Source organism: Bos grunniens, chromosome 11 (genome assembly GCF_055505025.1).
Source record: "Bos grunniens cultivar Pamir isolate PY7600 chromosome 11, Bosgru_T2T1.0, whole genome shotgun sequence".
Classification (NCBI taxonomy): Eukaryota; Metazoa; Chordata; class Mammalia; order Artiodactyla; family Bovidae; genus Bos; species Bos grunniens.
In genome coordinates, this window is record NC_141175.1 from 33,355,139 (window position 1) to 33,377,389 (window position 22,251).

At 41.5% G+C, this 22,251-nt stretch overlaps 2 protein-coding genes across 12 annotated transcripts in view; one reads left to right on the plus strand and one right to left on the minus strand.

Moving 5' to 3' along the window:
- The first annotated feature begins 8 nt into the window (after positions 1-8).
- CENPO (centromere protein O) lies at positions 9-21,592 on the plus strand. 10 transcript variants are annotated; one of them, XM_086325848.1, is made up of 8 exons: positions 9-227; positions 399-508; positions 2,020-2,177; positions 16,354-16,471; positions 17,146-17,405; positions 18,313-18,484; positions 19,298-19,461; positions 21,021-21,592. In XM_086325848.1, the coding sequence occupies exons 2-7, from the start codon at positions 463-465 to the stop codon at positions 19,432-19,434; spliced, it is 891 nt and encodes a 296-aa protein (XP_086181974.1). In that variant the 5' UTR covers positions 9-227; positions 399-462; the 3' UTR covers positions 19,435-19,461; positions 21,021-21,592. The 10 variants fall into 10 exon arrangements, with proteins under 10 accessions (XP_086181974.1, XP_086181976.1, XP_086181975.1 ...); XM_086325850.1 differs by having other exon boundaries at positions 9-61; XM_086325849.1 differs by lacking the exon at positions 21,021-21,592 and adding an exon at positions 20,505-20,825.
- Positions 20,796-22,251, minus strand: part of ADCY3 (adenylate cyclase 3) — an 83,976-nt gene continuing 82,520 nt past the window's right edge. For both annotated transcript variants that reach the window (XM_086325846.1, XM_086325847.1), the window contains exon 22: positions 20,796-21,797. In XM_086325846.1, the coding sequence (XP_086181972.1) occupies positions 21,615-21,797 (183 nt within the window). In that variant the 3' untranslated portion in view covers positions 20,796-21,614. The remainder of the gene's footprint in view (positions 21,798-22,251) is intronic.

The following is a 22,251-nucleotide window of genomic DNA, read 5'->3' on the forward strand; positions in this document are numbered from 1 at the left end:
CTGGGACCGCTTGGCTTGATTTTGAAGCCGAGGATGGCGGGAATTCTTGACCCTGGCTAGAGTGAGCAAGAGGAGAAGTGATAAAGGGAAAGCCAGACCCAGTGGCGGACGGGGCTCTGACCAGGGTGGAAGGCTGACAGGCCTCTTAACAGCCCCTTCCGTGTGCGAGGACACCCAGAGAGGGGATCCAGAGGCGTGGTGCCGCGGCAGCGCGCAGGGACCGGGAGGTAGAGGCCGACTCGCACCTGGGGATGGGCCGGGCGAGTCAGTGAAGGGGCGTCCTAGCGAATACGCTTGCGGTGTCGGGGCTCAGGGGTGCGTGTCTGCGTTGTGTGGGCCGGCCCTGTGGGTTTGTCGTGAGTGTGAATACATTCTTGGCATTTTCTTTTGCCCGCAAGGATAACGCAATTACTGGTGCATGGACAACTTTTCTAGGAAGGCCTTTGAAAATCTGAGGAGGAGATGGAGCTGGCAAATACTTTAAGACAAGACGGCGAGTCTCGCGGAGGTATTCAAAGGTTCACATTTAACTGCTGCTCCTCAAAATAATTCTCAGGCTGAAAGCCCGTTTGCCCTCTAACCTGAAGTTTGGGAGTAGGATGGTGAACTAAACTAACATGGAAGACTTAAAGGCAGCTGAGATCATTGGAGCAGGAAAAATGACTTATTTCTAAGCTCTTTTCCCTTTTTCGACCAGTAGGCTGCATGCAATAGTATGCTGCTGCTGCTGCTAAGTCTCATCAGTCGTGCCAGACTGTGTGCGACCCCATAGACGGCAGCCCACCAGGCTCCTCCGTCCCTGGGATTCTCCAGGCAAGAATACTGGAGTGGGTTGCCATTTCCTTCTCCAATGCATGAAAGTGAAAAGTGAAAGTGAAGTCGCTCAGTCGTGTCCGACTCTTAGCGATCCCGTGGACTGCAGCCTACCAGGCTCCTCCGTCCGTGGGATTTTCCAGACAAGAGTATTGGAGTGGGTCGCCAGTGCCTTCTCCACAATAGTGTGCTAAATGTTCGTATTCAGAGCTGCAGTTCTAGCCAGTGAGCCTTCTTTTCTTCTCAGAACTTTTGGGAGGCCATTTCCCGCATTACTCCTGTGGAAGGGGCCTTGCCAGGCAGTGACCAGTGTTGGTGAGACCTGGGTTTGAGTCTGGCTGTGTCATTATAAATATTGTTACCTTGAGCAAGCTATTTTACCTTTCTCTGCCTTGATTGCTTCATCTGAAAAAATGGAGGAAAATAATATTGTGGTGGTTGTGGAACTTAGGTAATTGTTTTGATGCTTTTCATTGAAGCATTTAGCAGATGCATAATGTATAGGAGATAAAAACGCTTTAATTCTTTACATGCTTTGCAAGTAAAGGATCTGGTGTAAGTGTCTTAATATGTAGGAAGTGTTCGCAGATGCTTCATTGCTAGAGTTGATTAGCATTTTAAAGCTAGGACCTCAACTATATTGGTCTTTAGTCTCTTGGAAACTGAGATTGCCAGTTTCTGTCCGTTGGTGAGCTTGTTTTCCTGTCTAATGCCCAGTAGTTTTGGTGGACAGTTCCTTTTAGTGTGTGCCTTTATAGTTCTATGCTCCTGATACTTTTCAGGGCTTCAGAATACTCAAGTCTTTATGGATGTCTAAATCCAACAGTTACACAGTACCACTTTGGGAAAACTTGTGTAAAACCCAATTTAAAAAAACCTTTTTCTGACCCTGTTTTTCCTCTGGGTCACTATTATCACAGATAACTAAGAGTAGCTATATTTAGATGATTCCCTTTTTGAACAATGGCCTAGTAAGTAACCACTTGTAGGTCAGAACTTGTAGGTTCTGCCTAAGGGGTTGCTGACCATTGACTTCTTGTTGTCAGCTCCTCTAGTTTTATAAATTGTTGGCAATTGTTATCTACAATTTAACTGACCACAAAGTTCTGGGGAAAGGGTCACCATCTGTTCTTCCCTGAAGTGCTTCCTGTTCCTGGACTTAGAAATCCTTAGCTTTGTTTGAAAGTTCCTTTTTACTTCCCGCAGGTGTTTTAGCTCACTTGGAAAGACTAGAGACTCAAGTGAGCAAATCCCGTAAAAAATTGGAAGAGCCACAGAATGCACAAGCTCTTGAAGCCAGGATTCATGAACTGAAACGTCTACGAGATAAGCTGAGGGCTGAAGTGAAACAGCGTCAAGCCAGAGTGAGTAGAAGTGTGATTGATATTGGCAGGCTTTCCTGGAGTGTAAAAACCTAACATGATCTGGGATAAGCAAATCTGAATAATAAGTTTTACCTGTGGTCTTAACTGGAGCAATTTCAGTCCTTGATCCCTCAAGTAATCACAGCTATAGAGTCAGCTGATATCAATATCATCTAACAGTTGGCAGGCCTTACTAATGGGTCAAGTGAATTCATCATAATCTCTTAACCTGCCCTCATGGACATGAGCCTCTTACCTTAGTTTCAGCCAGACTTGAGTCATTAGTACTTTTGTCATTAATACCATCTTTCTAGAATAATCTTTCACCCAACTTGAAACTTCACAGTAAACTTTGACTTTTCCTTCTTTTAAGCTTTCTCTCTAGCCCAGATCCAATTAGTAAAACCTGTCAAATTCTTTAGATTGTCTTTGTGCCCCCCTCCTCCACCTCCTCCTTACCATAGCTTGTGCATTATACACATGGGTCTTAATATTTACCAGGTTTTAGATGGTAGGATTATTGCAGTAGTCTGCTAGTTGGTTCTCTTCTAATATTTATATTTTCCAATACATTTTGCACAGCCAAGAAAATGTTCATAAAATACTACATTTTTCATTAAATTACAAGTTTTCTTGCTCAGTCACAAGCGTCCTCAGCCTTCCTTCTTTTTCTTCTCTTTCTCTTCCTTGTCTCCATTTCTTCTCTTCCTCCCTCTTCCCTTTCTTTTTTTTAGTAAAGAGAAAATATGTATCTATATATTAATATAGATAGATAAATACGTGTGTATATAACGTGTATATAGTGCACAAATCTAAAGATCCTTTTATAGAGATGAGCATACTCTGGTAAGTACCACATAAATCAAGGTGTAGACTATTACCAGTACCTGAGAAGTCTCCCTCCTCCATCCTCCTAGTCATTTCCTTCAAGGTAACACTATTCTGGTTTCTGTTATCGTAACACTGGTTTTACTTATTTTTGAGCTTTATATAAATGAAAAATGTATGAACTCTGTTCTGTCTGTCTTCTTTTGCGGATTGATTTCTCTATGAGGTTCATCCATTTTGGTGCATGCTGAGGTCTTTCTTGGAGAAGACAATGACATCCCACTCCAGTACTCTTGCCTGGAAAATCCCATGGATGGAGGAGCCTGGAAGGCTGCAGTCCATGGGGTCACTGAGGGTCGGACACGACTGAGCAACTTCACTTTCACTTTTCACTTTCATGCACTGGAGAAGGAAATGGCAGCCCACTCCAGTGTTCTTGCCTGGAGAATCCCAGGGATGGGGGAGTCTGGTGGGCTGCCATCTATGGGGTTGCACAGAGTCGGACATGACTGAAGCGACTTAGCAGCAGCAGCAGCAGCAGCAGCAGCAGTGGTCTTTCTTAGCCACTGAACAGCAACAATGTATGTACTTATTTTATTTGGTTGTGCTGAATCTTTTAGTTGTGGCATGTGAGATCTTAGTTCCCTGACCAGGAATCAAATCAGGAACCCCTGTATTGAGAGCATGGAGTCTTGGCTACTAGGTCACTAGAGAAGTCCGCTGGTCATTCTTTTTTATTGCTATATAATTATTCCATTTTAGAAAATATCCCACAATTTCTTTACTTATTGAACTGTTGGTGACATTTACATTATTTGGGTTTTTCACTTTGTGGGTATTAAGAATAATGCAGTATTCTTCATGCTCTTTTGATGTAAAAAGACGTACTTTTCTGTTGAATTGCTGGGTCACAGGGTACAAAGATTATCTGTAGTAAATGCTGTCAAACAGAATTTGAGACTGATTGTACCAATTTTACATTACCAGCAACAGTATATAGGATTTCCATTTTTTTTCATCTTTCCCAATACTTGATATTGTCAGTTTTAAAAAATTATCATTCTAGTGAGAGTATAATAGTAAGTCACTGTGAATTAATTTGAGTTCTTTTAATTAATGATTTTAAGTACCTTTTTTGGACACTTGAAAGTCTTGTGAAATGAACTTTTCAGAACTTCTGCAGAATTTTTATTGGGTTGTATATCTCTTATTGTAGAATTTTTTACACATTTTGGTTAGAAGTACCTTGTTTTGTATCTGTATTCCAAATCTTCTTTTAAAGACGAACTTGCCTTTTCACTCTCCTGTGACATCTTGTGATGATGAGGAGAAAGTCTTCATTTTAATGAGGCTTGATTTAAGAATCTAACTTCATGTTTCCTTTGAATAAATATCTGCCTAACTTAAGAACACAAAGATGTTCTGTGTTACTTTCTGAAAGTTTTTATTTTACTTTTTACTTTCAGAAATACAGTCCTTCTGGAATTGATTTTTGTGTAACATAGTGTGAAATAGAAGTCGTACTACTACTTCTTTTAAAACAGTATTTATTTTGCTGCACCAGGTCTTGGTTAATGGCACTCTGGATCTGTAGTTGTGGCATGCAGTCTCAGTTGCAGCATATGGGATCTAGCTCCTGACCAGAGACCAAACCCAGGCGCCCTGCATTGGGAGCGCACAGGCCCAGCCGCTGGACTGCGAGGGAAGTCCCTGAAGGTCACACTTGCTGTTTTTTTCCATATGGGTATGCAGTTCACTCAGTACCACTGCTTGAAGGTCACTCTTCCCCATTGATTGCAGTGGATCTTTGGGTCTGCTGCGGGCCCATCTTTGAATTGTTCTGTTCCATTGGTCTGTTGGTCTTTGTGCAGGTACCAGAGGTTTATTACTGAAAAGTTTTGATTCCTGTCGTTTAGGTCTTACTCTTCAGAATTATCTTGGCCATTCTTGGCCCCTCAAATTTCACATAAATTTGGGAATTGGCTGTCAGTTTCTGAAAAGAAACCTCCTTTAATTTTGATGGAAATTGCACTAAATCTATACATCCATTTGGAAAGAGTTGAAATCTTTTTAGTATTGTGCCTTCCAGTCATTGTACATGGCATATATCTTCTAGTTTCTTGGGATGAATACTTAACTGTTTTTTAAGTCTTTTTTTTTCTTCTGTATGTGTTTAAAGTTCTAAATTTCCCTCTAAGCATACTGTCTTAATCCACATGGGCCACAATAACAAAAATACGTAAACTAGATGGCTTATAAGCAACAAATATTTATTTTTCACAGTTGTAGTTGCTGGGAAATCTAGGATTATGACACTGGCAAATTTAGTGTCAGAGGACTTATTACTTCTTTTTAAAAGAATATTTTATTTTGGGCTGCACTGGGTCTTTGTTGCTGCAGCGCACGGACTCGTGGTGACTTCTTTGGTAGTTACGGCACACAGGCTCCAGAGCGTGGGCTTTGGTAGTGTGGTACTTGGGCTTAGTTGCTCTGCAGCATGTGGGATCTACCCAGACCAGGGATTGAACTTGCATCCCCTGCATTGGCAGGCAGATTCTTAACCAGTGGACCACCAGGGGAGTCCCCCTTACTACCTCTTTGATTGTGGTCTTCTCATTGTAACATCACATGGCACAAGGGGCAAGCTAGTGCTTTGGCATCTCATTTATAAGGACACTAATTCCAGACACTATAAGGACACTAATGAAGGCTCTCCAGCTATGACCTAATCACCTCCCAAAGGCCCCACCTCCAAATACCATCACACTGGGCATTAGATTTCAGCATGAAGTTTGAGGGACACAAATATGCATAGCACATGGCTTTAGCTATATCTTGCAAGTTTTGATATGTTTTCATTATCATTTCAGTTCAAAATATTTTTGATTTCCATTGTGATATCTCCTTTGTCCCATCAGTTTAAGAAGTATACTGCATAATATCTAAAAATTGGATTTGTTAATTAATTTTTTTAGTTATTGATTTGTAGCTTAATTCCATTGTGATTGAAGAATATGACCCAGCATGTGGTGAATTTTGACAAATGTTCCATGTTCATTAAATGTGGATTTTACATTTTTGGGTACTGTATTCTCTCTGTATATCAAATAGACCAAATGTGTTCATCATGATGTTCATTTCTTCACTATTTTATTTGTCAACTTATTAGTTGATAATAAGTGTTGATCTCCCACTGTGACTGTGGATTTGTACATTTTTTCCCCTTTCATTCAGTTTTGCTGTGTAGTAGGTACAGACAAATTTAGGATTGTTTTATCTTCTTGGTTGGTAAGCCTTTTATTTTTATGCAGCAACCTTTTATCATTATCAGCTATCCCTGATAGCTCAGTTGGTAGCAATGCAGGAGACTCCGGTTTGATTCCTGGGTCAGGAAGATCTGCTAGAGAAGGGATATGCTACCCAGTATTCTTGGGCTTCCCTGGTGGCTCAGATGGTAAAGCGTCTGCCTGGAATGTGGGAGACCCGGGTTTGATTCCTGGGTGGGAAAGATCCCCTGGAGAAGGAAATGGCAATCCACTCCAGCACTCTTGCCTGGAAAATCCCATGGACAGAGGAGCCTGATAGGCTACAGTCCATGGGGTCACAAAGAGTCGGACACGACTGAGCGACTTCACTTTCACTTTCCAGTATTCTTAGGCTTCCCTGGTGGCTCACCTGGTAAAGAATCTGCCTGCAATGCGGGAGACCTGGGTTCAATCCCTGGCTTGGGAAGATCCTCTGGAAAAGGGAATGGCTACCTGCTCCAGTATTCAGACCTGGAGAATTCCATGGACTGTATAGTCCATGGGGTTGCAGAGTCAGATGTGACTGAGCAACTTTGACTTTATCATTATGCAGGGTTCCTTTTATTTTAGTTAAACTTCTTGCCTTAAAACCAACTTTGTTAAGTATAACTTCGACAGTTCTTTTTTTTTTTTTTGACTATACATTTTATTTTATTTTATTTTTTATGTCTCTGCTTTTTTTTTTTTTTTTTAATTTTAAAATTGTTTATTTTCCAGTTTTTTTTTTTTTTAAATTAAAAAAATTTCAGGTATACACGTGCTCCCCATCCTGAACCCTCCTCCCTCCCCCCTCCCCATACCATCCCCCTGGGCCATCCCAGCGCACCAGCCCCAAGCATCCAGCATCGTGCACTGAACCTGGACTGGCATCTTGTTTCATACATGACATTTCACGTGTTTCAATGCCATTCTCTCAAATCTTCCCACCCTCTCCCTCTCCCACAGAGTCCATAAGACTGCTCCATACATCAGTGTCTCTTTTGCTGTCTCGTATACAGGGTTATCATTACCATCTTTCTAAATTCCATATATATGCGTTAGTATACTGTATTTATGTTTTTCCTTCTGGCTTACTTCACTCTGTATAATAGGCTCCAGTTTCATCCACCTCATTAGAACTGATTCAAATGTATTCTTTTTAATGGCTGAGTAATACTCCATTGTGTATATGTACCACAGCTTTCTTATCCATTCATCTGCTGATGGACATCTAGGTAGCTTCCATGTCCTGGCTATTATAAACAGTGCTGCGATGAACATTGGGGTACACGTGTCTCTTTCCCTTCTGGTTTCCTCAGTGTATGCCAAGCAGTGGGATTGCTGGATCATAAGGCAGTTCTATTTCCAGTTTTTTAAGGAATCTCCACACTGTTCTCCATAGTGGCTGTACTAGTTTGCATTCCCACCAACAGTGTAAGAGGGTTCCCTTTTCTCCACACCCTCTCCAGCATTTATTATTTGTAGACTTTTGGATCGCAGCCATTCTGACTGGCGTGAAATGGTACCTCACATAGTGGTTTTGATTTGCATTTCTCTGATAAGGAGTGATGTTGAGCATCTTTTCATGTGTTTGTTAGCCATCTGTATGTCTTCTTTGGAGAAATGTCTATTTAGATCTTTGGCCCATTTTTTGATTGGGTCATTTATTTTTCTGGAGTTGAGCTGTAGGAGTTGCTTGTATATTTTTGAGATTAGTTGTTTGTCGGTTGCTTCATTTGCTATTATTTTCTCCCATTCTGAAGGCTGTCTTTTCACCTTGCTAATAGTTTCCTTTGATGTGCAGAAGCTTTTAAGTTTAATTAGGTCCCATTTGTTTATTTTTGCTTTTATTTCCAATATTCTGGGAGGTGGGTCATAGAGGATCCTGCTGTGATGTAGGTCAGAGAGTGTTTTGCCTATGTTCTCCTCTAGGAGTTTTATAGTTTCTGGTCTTACGTTGAGATCTTTAATCCATTTTGAGTTTATTTTTGTATATGGTGTTAGAAAGTTTTCTAGTTTCATTCTTTTACAAGTGGTTGACCAGATTTCCCAGCACCACTTGTTAAAGAGATTGTCTTTAATCCACTGTATATTCTTGCCTCCTTTGTCAAAGATAAGCTGTCCATATGTGCGTGGATTTATCTCTGGGCTTTCTATTTTGTTCCATTGATCTATATTTCTGTCTTTGTGCCAGTACCATACTGTCTTGATAACTGTGGCTTTGTAGTAGAGCCTGAAGTCAGGTAGGTTGATTCCTCCAGTTCCATTTTTCTTTCTCAAGATCGCTTTGGCTATTCGAGGTTTTTTGTGTTTCCATACAAATTGTGAAATTATTTGTTCTAGCTCTGTGAAGAATACTGTTGGTAACTTGATAGGGATTGCATTGAATCTATAAATTGCTTTGGGTAGTATACTCATTTTCACTATATTGATTCTTCCAATCCATGAACATGGTATATTTCTCCATCAATTAGTGTCCTCTTTGATTTCTCTCACCAGTGTTTTATAGTTTTCTATATATAGGTCTTTAGTTTCTTTAGGTAGATATATTCCTAAGTATTTTATTCTTTTCATTGCAATGGTGAATGGAATTGTTTCCTTAATTTCTCTTTCTGTTTTCTCATTATTAGTGTATAGGAATGCAAGGGATTTCTGTGTGTTGATTTTATATCCTGCAACTTTACTATAATCATTGATTAGTTCTAGTAATTTTCTGGTGGAGTCTTTAGGGTTTTCTATGTAGAGGATCATGTCATCTGCAAATAGTGAGAGTTTTACTTCTTCTTTTCCAATTTGGATTCCTTTTATTTCTTTTTCTGCTCTGATTGCTGTGGCCAAAACTTCCAAAACTATGTTGAATAGTAATGGTGAAAGTGGGCACCCTTGTCTTGTTCCTGACTTTAGAGGAAATGCTTTCAATTTTTCACCATTGAGGATAATGTTTGCTGTGGGTTTGTCATATATAGCTTTTATTATGTTGAGGTATGTTCCTTCTATTCCTGCTTTCTGGAGAGTTTTTATCATAAATGGGTGTTGAATTTTGTCAAAGGCTTTCTCTGCATCTATTGAGATAATCATATGGTTTTTGTTTTTCAATTTGTTAATGTGGTGTATTACATTGATTGATTTGCGGATATTGAAGAATCCTTGCATCCCTGGGATAAAGCCCACTTGGTCATGGTGTATGATCTTTTTAATGTGTTGTTGGATTCTGATTGCTAGAATTTTGTTAAGGATTTTTGCATCTATGTTCATCAGTGATATTGGCCTGTAGTTTTCTTTTTTTGTGGCATCTTTGTCAGGTTTTGGTATTAGGGTGATGGTGGCCTCATAGAATGAGTTTGGAAGTTTACCTTCCTCTGCAATTTTCTGGAAGAGTTTGAGCAGGATAGGTGTTAGCTCTTCTCTAAATTTTTGGTAGAATTCAGCTGTGAAGCCGTCTGGACCTGGGCTTTTGTTTGCTGGAAGATTTTTGATTACAGTTTCAATTTCCGTGCTTGTGATGGGTCTGTTAAGGTTTTCTATTTCTTCCTGGTCGAGTTTTGGAAAGTTGTACTTTTCTAAGAATTTGTCCATTTCTTCCTCGTTGTCCATTTTATTGGCATATAATTGTTGATAATAGTCTCTTATGATCCTTTGTATTTCTGTGTTGTCTGTTGTGATCTCTCCATTTTCGTTTCTAATTTTATTGATTTGATTTTTCTCCCTTTGTTTCTTGATGAGTCTGGCTAATGGTTTGTCAATTTTATTTATCCTTTCAAAGAACCAGCTTTTGGTTTTGTTGATTTTTGCTATGGTCTCTTTTGTTTCTTTTGCATTTATTTCTGCTCTAATTTTTAAGATTTCTTTCCTTCTACTAACCCTGGGGTTCTTCATTTCTTCCTTTTCTAGTTGCTTTAGGTGTAGAGTTAGGTTATTTATTTGACTTTTTTCTTGTTTCTTGAGGTGTGCCTGTATTGCTATGAACTTTCCCCTTAGGACTGCTTTTACTGTGTCCCACAGGTTTTGGGTTGTTGTGTTTTCATTTTCATTCGTTTCTATGCAAATTTTGATTTCTTTTTTGATTTCTTCTGTGATTTGTTGGTTATTCAGCAGCGTGTTGTTCAGCCTCCATATGTTGGAATTTTTAATAGTTTTTCTCCTGTAATTGAGATCTAATCTTACTGCATTATGGTCAGAAAAGATGCTTGGAATGATTTCTATTTTTTTGAATTTACCAAGGCTAGCTTTATGGCCCAGGATGTGATCTATCCTGGAGAAGGTTCCATGTGCACTTGAGAAAAAGGTGAAATTCATTGTTTTGGGATGAAATGTCCTATAGATATCAATTAGGTCTAACTGGTCTATTGTATCGTTTAAAGTTTGTGTTTCCTTGTTAATTTTCTGTTTAGTTGATCTATCCATAGGTGTGAGTGGGGTATTAAAGTCTCCCACTATTATTGTGTTATTGTTAATTTCTCCTTTCATACTTGTTAGCATTTGTCTTACATACTGCGGTGCTCCCGTGTTGTGTGCATATATATTTATAATTGTTATATCTTCTTCTTGGATTGATCCTTTGATCATTATGTAGTGACCTTCTTTGTCTCTTTTCACAGCCTTTGTTTTAAAGTCTATTTTATCTGATATGAGTATTGCTACTCCTGCTTTCTTTTGGTCCCTATTTGCATGGAAAATCTTTTTCCAGCCCTTCACTTTCAGTCTGTATGTGTCCCCTGTTTTGAGGTGGGTCTCTTGTAGACAACATATGTAGGGGTCTTGTTTTTGTATCCATTCAGCCAGTCTTTGTCTTTTGGTTGGGGCATTCAACCCATTTACGTTTAAGGTAATTACTGATAAGTATGATCCCGTTGCCATTTACTTTATTGTTTGGGGTTCGAATTTATACACCATTTTTGTGTTTCCTGTCTAGAGAATATCCTTTAGTATTTGTTGTAGAGCTGGTTTGGTGGTGCAGAATTCTCTCAGCTTTTGCTTGTCTGAGAAGCTGTTGATTTCTCCTTCATACTTGAATGAAATCCTTGCTGGGTACAATAATCTGGGCTGTAGGTTATTTTCTTTCATCATTTTAAGTATGTCTTGCCATTCCCTCCTGGCTTGAAGAGTTTCTATTGAAAGATCAGCTGCTATCCTTATGGGAATTCCCTTGTGTGTTATTTGTTGTTTTTCCCTTGCTGCTTTTAATATTTGTTCTTTGTGTTTGATCTTTGTTAATTTGATTAATATGTGTCTTGGGGTGTTTCGCCTTGGGTTTATCCTGTTTGGGATTCTCTGGGTTTCTTGGACTTGGGTGATTATTTCCTTCCCCAGTTTAGGGAAGTTTTCAACTATTATCTCCTCAAGTATTTTCTCATGGTCTTTCTTTTTGTCTTCTTCTTCTGGAACCCCTATGATTCGAATGTTGTAGCGTTTAATATTGTCCTGGAGGTCTCTGAGATTGTCCTCATTTCTTTTAATTTGTTTTTCTTTTATTCTCTCTGATTCATTTATTTCTACCATTCTATCTTCTAATTCACTAATCCTATCTTCTGCCTCTGTTATTCTACTATTTGTTGCCTCCAGAGTGTTTTTAATTTCATTTATTGCATTATTCATTATATATTGACTCTTTTTTATTTCTTCTAGGTCCTTGTTAAACCTTTCTTGCATCTTCTCAATCCTTGTCTCCAAGCTATTTATCTGTGATTCCACTTTAATTTCAAGATTTTGGATCAATTTCACTATCATTATTCAGAATTCTTTATCAGGTAGATTCCCTATCTCTTCCTCTTTTGTTTGGTTTGGTGGGCATTTATCCTGTTCCTTTATCTGCTGGCTATTCCTCTGTCTCTTCATCTTGTTTAAATTGCTGAGTTTGGGGTGTCCTTTCTGTATTCTGGCAGTTTGTGGAGTTCTCTTTATTGTGGCTTTTCCTCGCTGTGTGTGGGTTTGTACAGGTGGCTTGTCAAGGTTTCCTGGTTAGGGAAGCTTGTGTCAGTGTTCTGATGGGTGGAGCTGTATTTCTTCTCTTTGTTCAGTCGCACTGTGGGGAGGGAGGGAGGGATGCTGCAAACAAATAACACTGGCATGCACTCGCAGTACCTCAGCCACACTGGGTCTGCCCCCGCTCACGGCGCGTGTAACCTCCCTGCCCACACTGCTCGGGCTCTAGGTTGTTCCGCCGGGAACAATCCGAGGCTGGCCCTGGGTTGCATGTACCTCCCAGGTCCAAGCCGCTCAGGTTCAGGCACTCGGGTAGTCCTCAGAGGCGCAGACTCAGTTGGGCCTGAGTTTTGTGCTCTTCCCAGGTCCGAGCAGCTCAAGTGATGAGGTGTTTGGCGAGCGCCAATGCTGCGACTTATCGCCTCCCCGCCACTCGGTTATCTGGGCGTAAAACCGGCGCACCTTCTCAGGCAGATGTTAACCGTCCAGACCCCCAAGAAGTTTTAGTTAGCAAAGAAGCCTGCTTACAGTTTTATAGATAATGTCTCTCTGGGGCTGCGATTGCCCCCTTCCGGCTCTGGCTGCCTGTCACCGGAGGGGGAAGGTCTGCAGCGGGCTATCTCTGTTCAATTCTTTGTTCCGTGTGCAGGCCTGGCGGTGTCTTAAGTTGGGGCTGGCTTTTCGGGTGGTAGATATCCCACAGTCTGGTTTGTTAGCCCAAATTATTTCGCTCAGATAGTGCTCAGGGTATTCAGGCCAGATTCTTACTCTAAGCGATGCAGCCCGCGCTGCGCCTCCCTGCCCAGCCCCCGCTTGCTAATGGCGCATGCAGGCGTCTGCGCTGCTTCTCCGCTGGGGGAGTTACCGTAGGACTCGCAATCTTCGAGTTTTAATTGTTTATTTATTTTTTCTTCCTGTTATGTTGCCCTCTGTGCTTCCAAAGCTCGGCACAGATTCGGCAGTGAGAAGGTTTCCTGGTGTTTGGAAACTTCTCTCTTTTTAAGACTCCCTTCCCGGGACGGAACTCCGTCCCTCCCTCTTTTGTCTCTTTTTTTGTCTTTTATATTTTTTCCTACCTCCTTTCGAAGAGTTGGATTGCTTTTCTGGGTGCCTGATGTCCTCTGCCGGCATTCAGAAGTTGTTTTGTGGAATTTACTCGACGTTTAAATGCTCTTTTGATGAATTTGTGGGGGAGAAAGTGTTCTCCCTGTCCTACTCCTCCGCCATCTTGGCTCCTCCTCCAGTTCTTATTTTTGTAAGTAGCGTATAGTTAGTTTTAATCCAGCCTGGCTGTCTTTGTCTTTTAATTATTTATCAACTTTTAATGATTCCTAACATATCTAGAAGAACTTCCATGTTGCTCAAATGGTACAGAATCTGCCTGCAATATAGGAGATTAGGGTTCAGTCCCTGGGTCAGGAAGATCCTGTGGAGAGGGGAACGGCAATCCACTCGTGTTCTTGCCTGGAGAATCCCATGGACAGAGAAGCCTGGCGGGCTGCAGTCCATGGGGTCACAAAGAGTTGGACACGACTGAGCGTATTCATGGGGTTGCAAAGAGTCGGACACGACTGAGCAACTGAACTGAACTTAGCGACTAAAGCATGTAATGCAATATATCTAGATCTCCATATAACACATATATCTAGATTTCCATCTCCATTAGTAACATCTAATAAAATAGATGTTACTATTTGTTCTTTGTTTCTCTTCTTTCTTGCTACTTTTTGTATTATTCCACTTCTGCATTAGCTTGTTAATTATATGACTTTTAGCATTTTCTTAGTGATTATCTTTGAGAAAAGAAAGTGAAAGTGAAGTCGCTCAGTCGTATCCGAATCTTTGCGACCTGTGGACTGTAGCCCACCAAGCTCCTCTGTCCATGGGCTTCTCCAGGCAAGAATACTGGAGTGGGTTGCCATTTCCTTCTCCAGGGGATCTTCCCGACCCAGGGATCGAACCCAGGTCTCCCACATTGCAGGCAGACGCTTTAACCTCTGCTTGTTTTTCTTACTAGAATATACTTTAGATTTGTACCTTTACCACTTCATAGATAATTATAGAACCTAACATCTTTTCTTTCCCACACATGCAACCTTTCATGTTATTGTTGTATGTAAATTCAACATGTGTTAAACTCTATGAAACACTTCATTGTACAGTCACTGTGCCTATAAAGTTACATACCTGTTTACCCTTTTCAGTGCTCTTTAGTACTGCATTTCCATGTTTTCATCTGGGATTATTTTTCTTCAGTTTAAGTAGGTCCTTTTGATACTATTATCAGTGTTGGTTTGCAGGAAATGAAAATTCTCTATTTTTGTCTGAAAGCACCCTTATTTCACTTTATTTTTCATGTTTAAATGGATATTTTTACTGGGTATTCAAATTATAGGTTGAAATTTATGTTCTTTCATACTTTAAAAACATTTTTTCATTGTCTTCTGGTTCCATAGTTTCTTTCAGATGTTAGTCTTACTATTTGAATATAATGTGTCTTTTTTCCTCTGGCTGCTTTTAAGATTCTATCCTTGGGTTTTAGCAGTTTCACATCATAATGTAGCTAGGATTGGTTTTCTTTCTTTATCCTGCTTTGTGTTATAGCACTCCTTAATCACTTGCAGTTTTCATTTGTTTGGAAAATTTGCCCAGTATCTCTTCAAGTAATGTATCTGTCTTGTTCTTTTTCTTTGTTTCTGGGGTTTCCATGTGTGGATTTTTTGTTCTTACTGTGATCTCTCTTATGTCTTTACTCTTCTTTAATCTAGCTATGAAAATATACCTATTTTCCACTTTTCTTATGTATCTGGTCAGCTTTTAAACCCGTTGAATTCCTGATTTCTGTTAACTGTATTTTTTGGATTCAGGATTTTCATCTGATTCTTTTTAATAGATTCCAGCCCTTTGGTATGAATTTTCCATCCTTTAATCTGTGTTAATGACTATGTCTGATAATAACTCAAATAGCTGAATCCCCTCAGATCTGCTTCTGTTGTCTTCTTTTTCCTTCTGGTTTTTAGACATCTGTTCCTCTTTCCTGATATGCTTGGTAATTTTTCTTTTTAATTCACTGATGGGTAGTGTTTGAAAAAAAAAAATAGGGATTCTGAACTATGCTGTCTTCTTGCAGAAAAAATTTCAGCTTTTTTCTGACAGGCAGATAGTGTAAGGGCACATCACTATCAACCAACTGAGGTCACCTGTTTCTGGTTTGCCCTCATTCGTAGAGTGTAGTCCTTTGTGGAGGCCTTACTTGAAAGCTTGGGTGTGCTAGGACAGATGTGTCAAGATCCGTCTTCTTTGGCAGGCCCTGACCTCCACAGTCTGCTCAGCTTTTTAATTTTCAGCAGCTTCTTTCTGTTATGCCTGGAGGACAAGTGTCATGCAGCCTGTTGGGTTCCCATTTCTATATCTTGGCCCATAGGAAGTCTGCTCTGGTAACCTCAGTCTCCAGTTTCTGTTGCCCTGGCGCTGCGAGACTGCTGCAGAATCTAGCCTGAAGCTTTCTATTTGGCCTGTATGCCATGTGATAAAAATCAACAGGACTATGAGGAGGAAAACCCAACTAACTTCCGCATTCATCTTTAGTCTTCAGTCTGGCTATTTTGGTGGTTCTCTGATGCCTTTGGGCCATTTTCTGTTTGTTTACTTGCATGATTGCTTATTTCTTTTTGGTATTTGCATCAGCTTGGGTAGTTGTCTCAGAAGGAGTTAGTCTGATAGCATCTACTGGGTTGTAGCTCACAGTGTGCAACTTATAATCAGTATTTCTCATCCTGGCACTTAAAAGCCTGCACAGTCTGACCCAACTTTACCAGCTTTGCCTCTTTACAGCTGTTTTTGCTTACCCTAGGCTTTCCTTACCTCTTTTTCTTTCTCCTCTCACAAGACTATACTGCAGCCAAATGCATTGTTCTTCAGGCCAGCATAGTTTCTACTTCTGATTCCTGGTACTGTATATAACCCACAAGATTCTTCCTCTGCTGTGAATTCATAGCACCAGCTGGCTGGCCACAGTAGCATTTCTTGATTCATAACCTAATAAAAAAAATACTCTGCGTTTACATTTTTCCCATGTAGGTGAGGGCATGGGACTTCTATTATGCCTCTGTACCCAGATAAATCTGCTACATGTCTTGCAGGTTAAAGCATCTACTGCCAATGTAGAACCTGACCAAATATTAGAGATTAGTGAGCAAGAAATTTTGGAGAGAAAACAGGAAAACATGAAAGCCATTCTGCAGGCATATCGTTTTACAGGTATAATTTTTTCTCACTTGTTTCAGTCTGAGTCTCCTGTCTAGTGAGATAGTTTGCAAGATGTATTATTAGTCCTGGACCTATTTCATTAACACTGAATTTTGCCCCCCACCCCCCCGACATACACATGCAGAACTGGCATGCTATTCATAGGCAGCTTTACCTGCAAAACTGGCCCCTGTGCAGCAGCAGATTGGTTGGTGACTGGCTTAGACTATTCATTGTAGTGATTCAACATGTGCTAGACCGTGTGCTAGAACTTCCTTTACAGCTGGTTTGCTTGATGCCACTGTTCAAATAGTTTGAACCCCTCAAGTCTCTGTTTGACCATTAAAATGAGGACTTACTTACCTATTATCTGTATCATAAGAGGATTGTGAGAAGACCTGAGTACTACCGTAAGTTACTTGACACTCAGGAAAAAAGGAGCCATAGGTAAATTGAAAATTTCAAAATCTCTTCTTCAATAATTTGATACTTAGAATGTTTTTTCCCCCCACAATTCTGTGGTTTTAAGAAAACAAACTCAGTGAGTCAAAGTCAGAAGAAAGAGTCTAGACATTCGTTCAGTGAGCATTTGAGCCCATGGTGTGTGTACTGGGTGGAGTTGAGGAGCGTGGGATGCACAGATGAAGCCTTTGCCTCATGTCCCTTAAGGCACTGTCTTGTCCCAGGGATCAGCGGGAAGCTGACCAGCCGAGGAGTCTGTGTCTGCATCAGCACTGCTTTCGAGGGGAACCTGCTGGATTCCTACTTTGTGGACCTTGTCATGGAGAAACCACTTTGGATACATCACCATTCAGTTCCAGTCTTCATTCCCCTAGAAGAGATATCTGCAAAATACCTACAGACTAATACTCGGCACTTCTTGTTTGTTCTCTGGGAATACCTAAATGCTTACTCAGGGAGGAAGTACCAGGCAGAACGACTTCAGGTATCTGTGATCTTATAAAGCATTTTGGGAGCCCAGATAGACTTGAAAGAAAGGGACATGTTCTTTTGTACTTTAGATTGGTTCATAATTCCAAGCCAGAAGTTTGACTCTTGTCATCCTAATGCTCATTTCTTATTTACATACAAGCTGTTTTCCACCTCCTCTTCTGTTGAAACTCTGGATGGGTACTGGTGAAGAGATTATTTACTCATGAACGGTGATTCTCAAGCTTTTATACTTCTTGACCCTTCCTTCCTCTCACAAAGTGGTAGGGTACAGTTGCTTTATTTTTAATTCAGTGAAGGCCCAGTAGATGACCTGCTGTGTGCCAGGTATCTTTGCTGAGCCTTGGGAATAGGTGCAAAGCAGAATAATGGTTTCTGAAAATACCATAGAGGAATGCTGTCCATCTTTGACTAAGCTCAGGCTTACATTCTTAGGGTTGTAACTGAGCTAGGGTTGCAGTAAAAAGCAGGGAAAAAAAAGGAAATGAATACAAGCAGGAAATAAGTGACTCTTACAAACTTAACATTTCTCTGTGCATTTGGAATGACCGAAGCTTCTGGTTATCAGTTAGATACTGACATGTGAATGTAGACATGAAGCATTTCAGCCAAACGTGTGACATCCCCTGAGTTCTTAGCAGAAATAGTGTCTCCCCAGCCTCTGGCCATTGACTTAGTAAGTGCTTCTTACAGGCCTTCTAGGCTGCTACCAACTCTTAATTATCTTATGAATCTCTATCATTTGTCCTTTTTTCAGGCCTTTCTCTATCCTTCATTTATTTCTGAGATTTAATTAATGGGCCCTGTTTTGGTAGACATGTTTGATGCATCATAACCACTTATTGCCTTGGAGCTGTAATTGTCATATACTTTGTGTCTCTTTTGATCCCCATCCCCATTAGAGTGACTTTGCAGCCTTTCTTGTGGGGCCCTTGCAGAGAAACTCATTGTGCAACTTGCTGTCATTTACTTACAAAGTGAAGCCGGAAGGTCAGTCCTTCCCCTTTTGTGCTAGACTGCTGTATAAGGACCTCACGACAACCCTTCCAACTGACGTCACAGTTACTTCTCAAGGTAAGAGGAAGGATGCCTCCAGGAAGAAATTATAATATGCTCTGTGTTATTCACGTGATTGAAACAGAGTGAAATAGTGAGACTATATCAGCTGGTCCTGTTGAGATATTATCTTCTGTTTCTGTACTGTGAACAGAAAAATACAGAAAAGATACCAATAATATCTGCCCTATTTCTGTCAGTTTTCCTCTTCTCTTTGTTAAGTAGTAAACATAATTATCCAACTTTTTCTTTCTCCTTTGCTCAGTCCACCGCCACCAGAGTTCTTTCAGCTTACGATTTGTTTTCATTGGAAACCCCTCTTAGACAGGTGATGAGGTTGCATCATAGGGTCGCTGTGGTGGTGAAAGCCTCGCTTCACTGTGAAGCCAAATAGATGTGACAAGTCGGCATACCCTTAGCTCTGCACAGACCGGTCTCTGAATGGGAATTTTTTAGCTATGGCCGAGATTTCTGTTGTTAAATGTAACATAATGGACAATAACAAGAAAAAGGATAAAATGTTTTTAGGAGGCAGGTTTCACATCATAGGTTTCTAGATTTCTCTGGGCAGAGTCTAGGCTTCCCTGGTGGCTCAGAGGTTAAAGCGTCTGCCTGCAATGCAGGAGACCTGGGTTCGATCCCTGGGTCGGGAAGATCCCCTCGAGAAGGAAATGGCAGAGTCTGTGTTTCTGGTCTCAAAATTTCACTGGACCAGTAAGGGGCAAGGCTGTCTCAGCTCCAGACCAAAAACGAAAAAAAAAGCTCCACTGGTTCCAAATATTAGCGCTGTGAGATTGACAGATCCTGTCTTTTTTTTTTTTTTTTTTTCAGGAACAGAAGCTTTACCCAGCACGTGGGAAGAACAGCGAGCAGCCCATGAAAACCTGTTTTTTACGAAGCCCCTACATCAGGTGTTTACTTCATTTGCAAAAAAAGGAGAAAAGCTGGATATGAGCTTGGTCTCCTAGAATATTTTCTTTGGGAACACATCAGAAGTGAGTAAATGAGTACTGACCACACTTGCGGGCAAGGTCCTGGGAACTGAAAACTGTTGAAAGGCTAAGACTCCTTTCCTGGGAACCATCCCTGGAGTCAGAACAGACACCCACTTTATCAAGGATGGTCAGGGGCAAGTTTCAGTCTATTGACCCTGGCATTTTTGGACAGGTCTCCAAAATTGCCTGGTCACTTGCTCCAGTGCTCAAAATCATCTCTTCTTTTTGAGATATTAATCACACATTTTAGCTGAAAATGAGATTTTTTTACAGAAGGCATTTTGTGAGAGAGGGAGTATTACCATTTAATTATGTAGCTTTTATGAAACCTTCAGCTAACTTTGTCTCACTTTCCTGTCTGTGACTTTTGAGAAGAAAGTTCTTAGAACTCTCAGGGTTCATGATATGATGTGAATCATACAGTTAAGAGAAGTGTGGTTGATTCTCGGCCACTGCTTTACAAGGAATGTGGTGTGAGTACTATGGATAGAGTAATTGGGGCTGCATGTATCTCATATCGTTTCCTAAAACATGTTGGGAGAGCACTGAATTTATTGAGTCAGCTCATGATCAGAAGTCTACTCATACCTTGATCATTGCAAAGGAAGTAGACCCCTGTCCTTTATCTCTTCCCTTTTCTGTAAGCTCCAGGCCCTGGCCATGCAATTGTCTTCATCCTCTCCTAGTCCAGTTAGTGAACCACTTCTCCACATAACCATGGCCTCCGCTCTGCTGGCTTTTTTTGTTCCTTGCCATGGGAGTATGTGCAAGGCCAGTGCATGGATGTGAAAACCTGTCACTTGCCAGGTCACAAAAAGGAGTCATCACTACCCTTACTGTCCAAAGCCCTGAGCTGTATTCTGGCCTCACTCTAAAATGGTCCTGTCCTAGAGCTGATGGCCAGGCAGTAAGCTGCAGGTGTGGGTGCCACAGGTAATTCTGGGAGGAGCACAGGGGGATGGTCGAGCCAGCTTGGACCACCATCTAGAAGGAAGCAGCCTAAGAATGAGAGGGAGGTGTTAGTTTAAGTTCTTGCCTTCCAGGCACACTGTAAGGACCAGTGTATCAGGATCAGTTCAGTCGCTCAGTCATGTCCGACTCTTTGCAACCCTATGAACTGCACCACGCCAGGCCTCCTTGTCCATCACCAACTCCCAGAGTCCACCCAAACCCATGTCCATTGAGTCGGTGATGCCATCCAACCATCTCATCCTCTGTCATCCCCTTCTCCTGCCCTCAATCTTTGGCAGCCTCAGGGTCTTTTCAAATGTGTGGGAGAGAGCAAAGCACTTCTCAGATGAGGGCTGTTAACAGAATTGGCACAGATGATCATATTCAAGTTGAATAAAGCTTTTAATAAAACAGTCTTGTTCTTTATCTATACCTGTAAATTCTCTCTTTAAGCAGTAGCAAAGGCGACTGTAGCAAGAGCTCAAAAGGCAAGGCAATATTGGAGTGTTTTCTTAACAGAAAGTTAAAAATATAAATGTAGAAGATCTGTTTATATATTTTTCTTTCAGAAATAAAGTCCCTTTCCCTCCCTCCCTCCCACCCACCAGGTAAAAGGAAATATTGCACTTTCTGCTCCCATGACTAAGGTGATGGGGTTCCAGAAGAACCTTTCAAGATTATCAGGACAAGGGCCATTTCACCTAACTCGGACCACAGACAAGCAGGTCTTCAGAGTGAAAAGCACTGCTTCCAGGTTCTAGCTGCGGAGTGAGTGGTGGCCAGTGAGCGGCCCTCATCTGAAGCAGAGCTGCCCTGCCTGTGCTCCCAGCCAGGCACAGAGGCAGCAGCCTTGTTCCACCTCTGGCAGCCCTTCCTACTCACAGTGGCCATGGCCTCTCTGGGTGGAAGAGGGCTGGTAAGAACTAGGGCTCTGGAAGGAACGTTCCAGTACTATGACTGTGAGCCCTACTCTCTGGGTAGGCTAGAGGCACACTGAGGAATAGTATGGCCACACTCAGAGCTCGCACATCCATGGAAAATGAAGGCTGAAGGAGATTTTTTAAACCTAAAGTCTATGTGAGTGTACACTTCAACAGCCTGGGTTGCTGGGACTTGGTCACATGTCCTTTCCCGAAGCCTTTCTTTGATTCCCAAAAATAAACTCTCCCTCCCATTTGGATTCTCGTAGGGCTGGAAGCCATTCAGGAGTTGTCTACCACCTGGTGAGGCAGTGTGATTGAGGCGCCGTTAGGGAATGTGGCCAGCTTGTCTCGGCCCTTCAAGAAAAAGGTTAGCAGTTCCCCCTTCCCTTTCACAAAGATGGGCCCTCTCCTCACGAAGCGGAAGCCGTATTCTCGAAGGATGACTTGGGTTTCTTCCACCACCTGTAGAGGAGAACCGAGAGCCTGGGGTTAGAGAGTGAGCCTGGGCTGAGGGGCTTGGCAGCACCCAGCACAGTTCCCATACTCAGGCCCGCAGGGCTCCCCTCCTGTCCCCTTTGGCCTGGGCACAGATTGGGGGTGAGTTGGGGGCAGAGAGAAGGATTGCCCAGCTCTTCTCTCTCCTAAAGGTAGCCTTCCTGCCTGCTCTCTTAGGAGGTCAACCATAGGTCATCTTGTTTGGCAACTTGTATCTTGCTTTTCTCTCCTCTTTGCCTTTTTTGTGGAGCTCTCCTGCCAGACCCAGTGACAAAGATCTGGTGGTTTTGAGGGGAGCACTTGGAGGCCTAAAATGTTAGCTAGTTCACACCAAGAGGCAGGATGTTCTTACCCAAAACCTAAACCTACATTTTGCAAATAGAGTTGAAATATTTCCTCCCTTCTACTGAGGCAGCTCTTC

Excerpts from the sequence above, each read along its gene's own strand:
- CENPO (XM_086325848.1), top strand. The coding sequence starts at position 463 with ATGGAGCTGGCAAATACTTTAAGACAAGACGGCGAGTCTCGCGGAG. Across the intron at positions 2,178-16,353 it reads TGAAACAGCGTCAAGCCAGA|GTTAAAGCATCTACTGCCAA; the intron begins GTGAGTAGAAGT and ends CATGTCTTGCAG. Across the intron at positions 16,472-17,145 it reads GCAGGCATATCGTTTTACAG|GGATCAGCGGGAAGCTGACC; the intron begins GTATAATTTTTT and ends GTCTTGTCCCAG.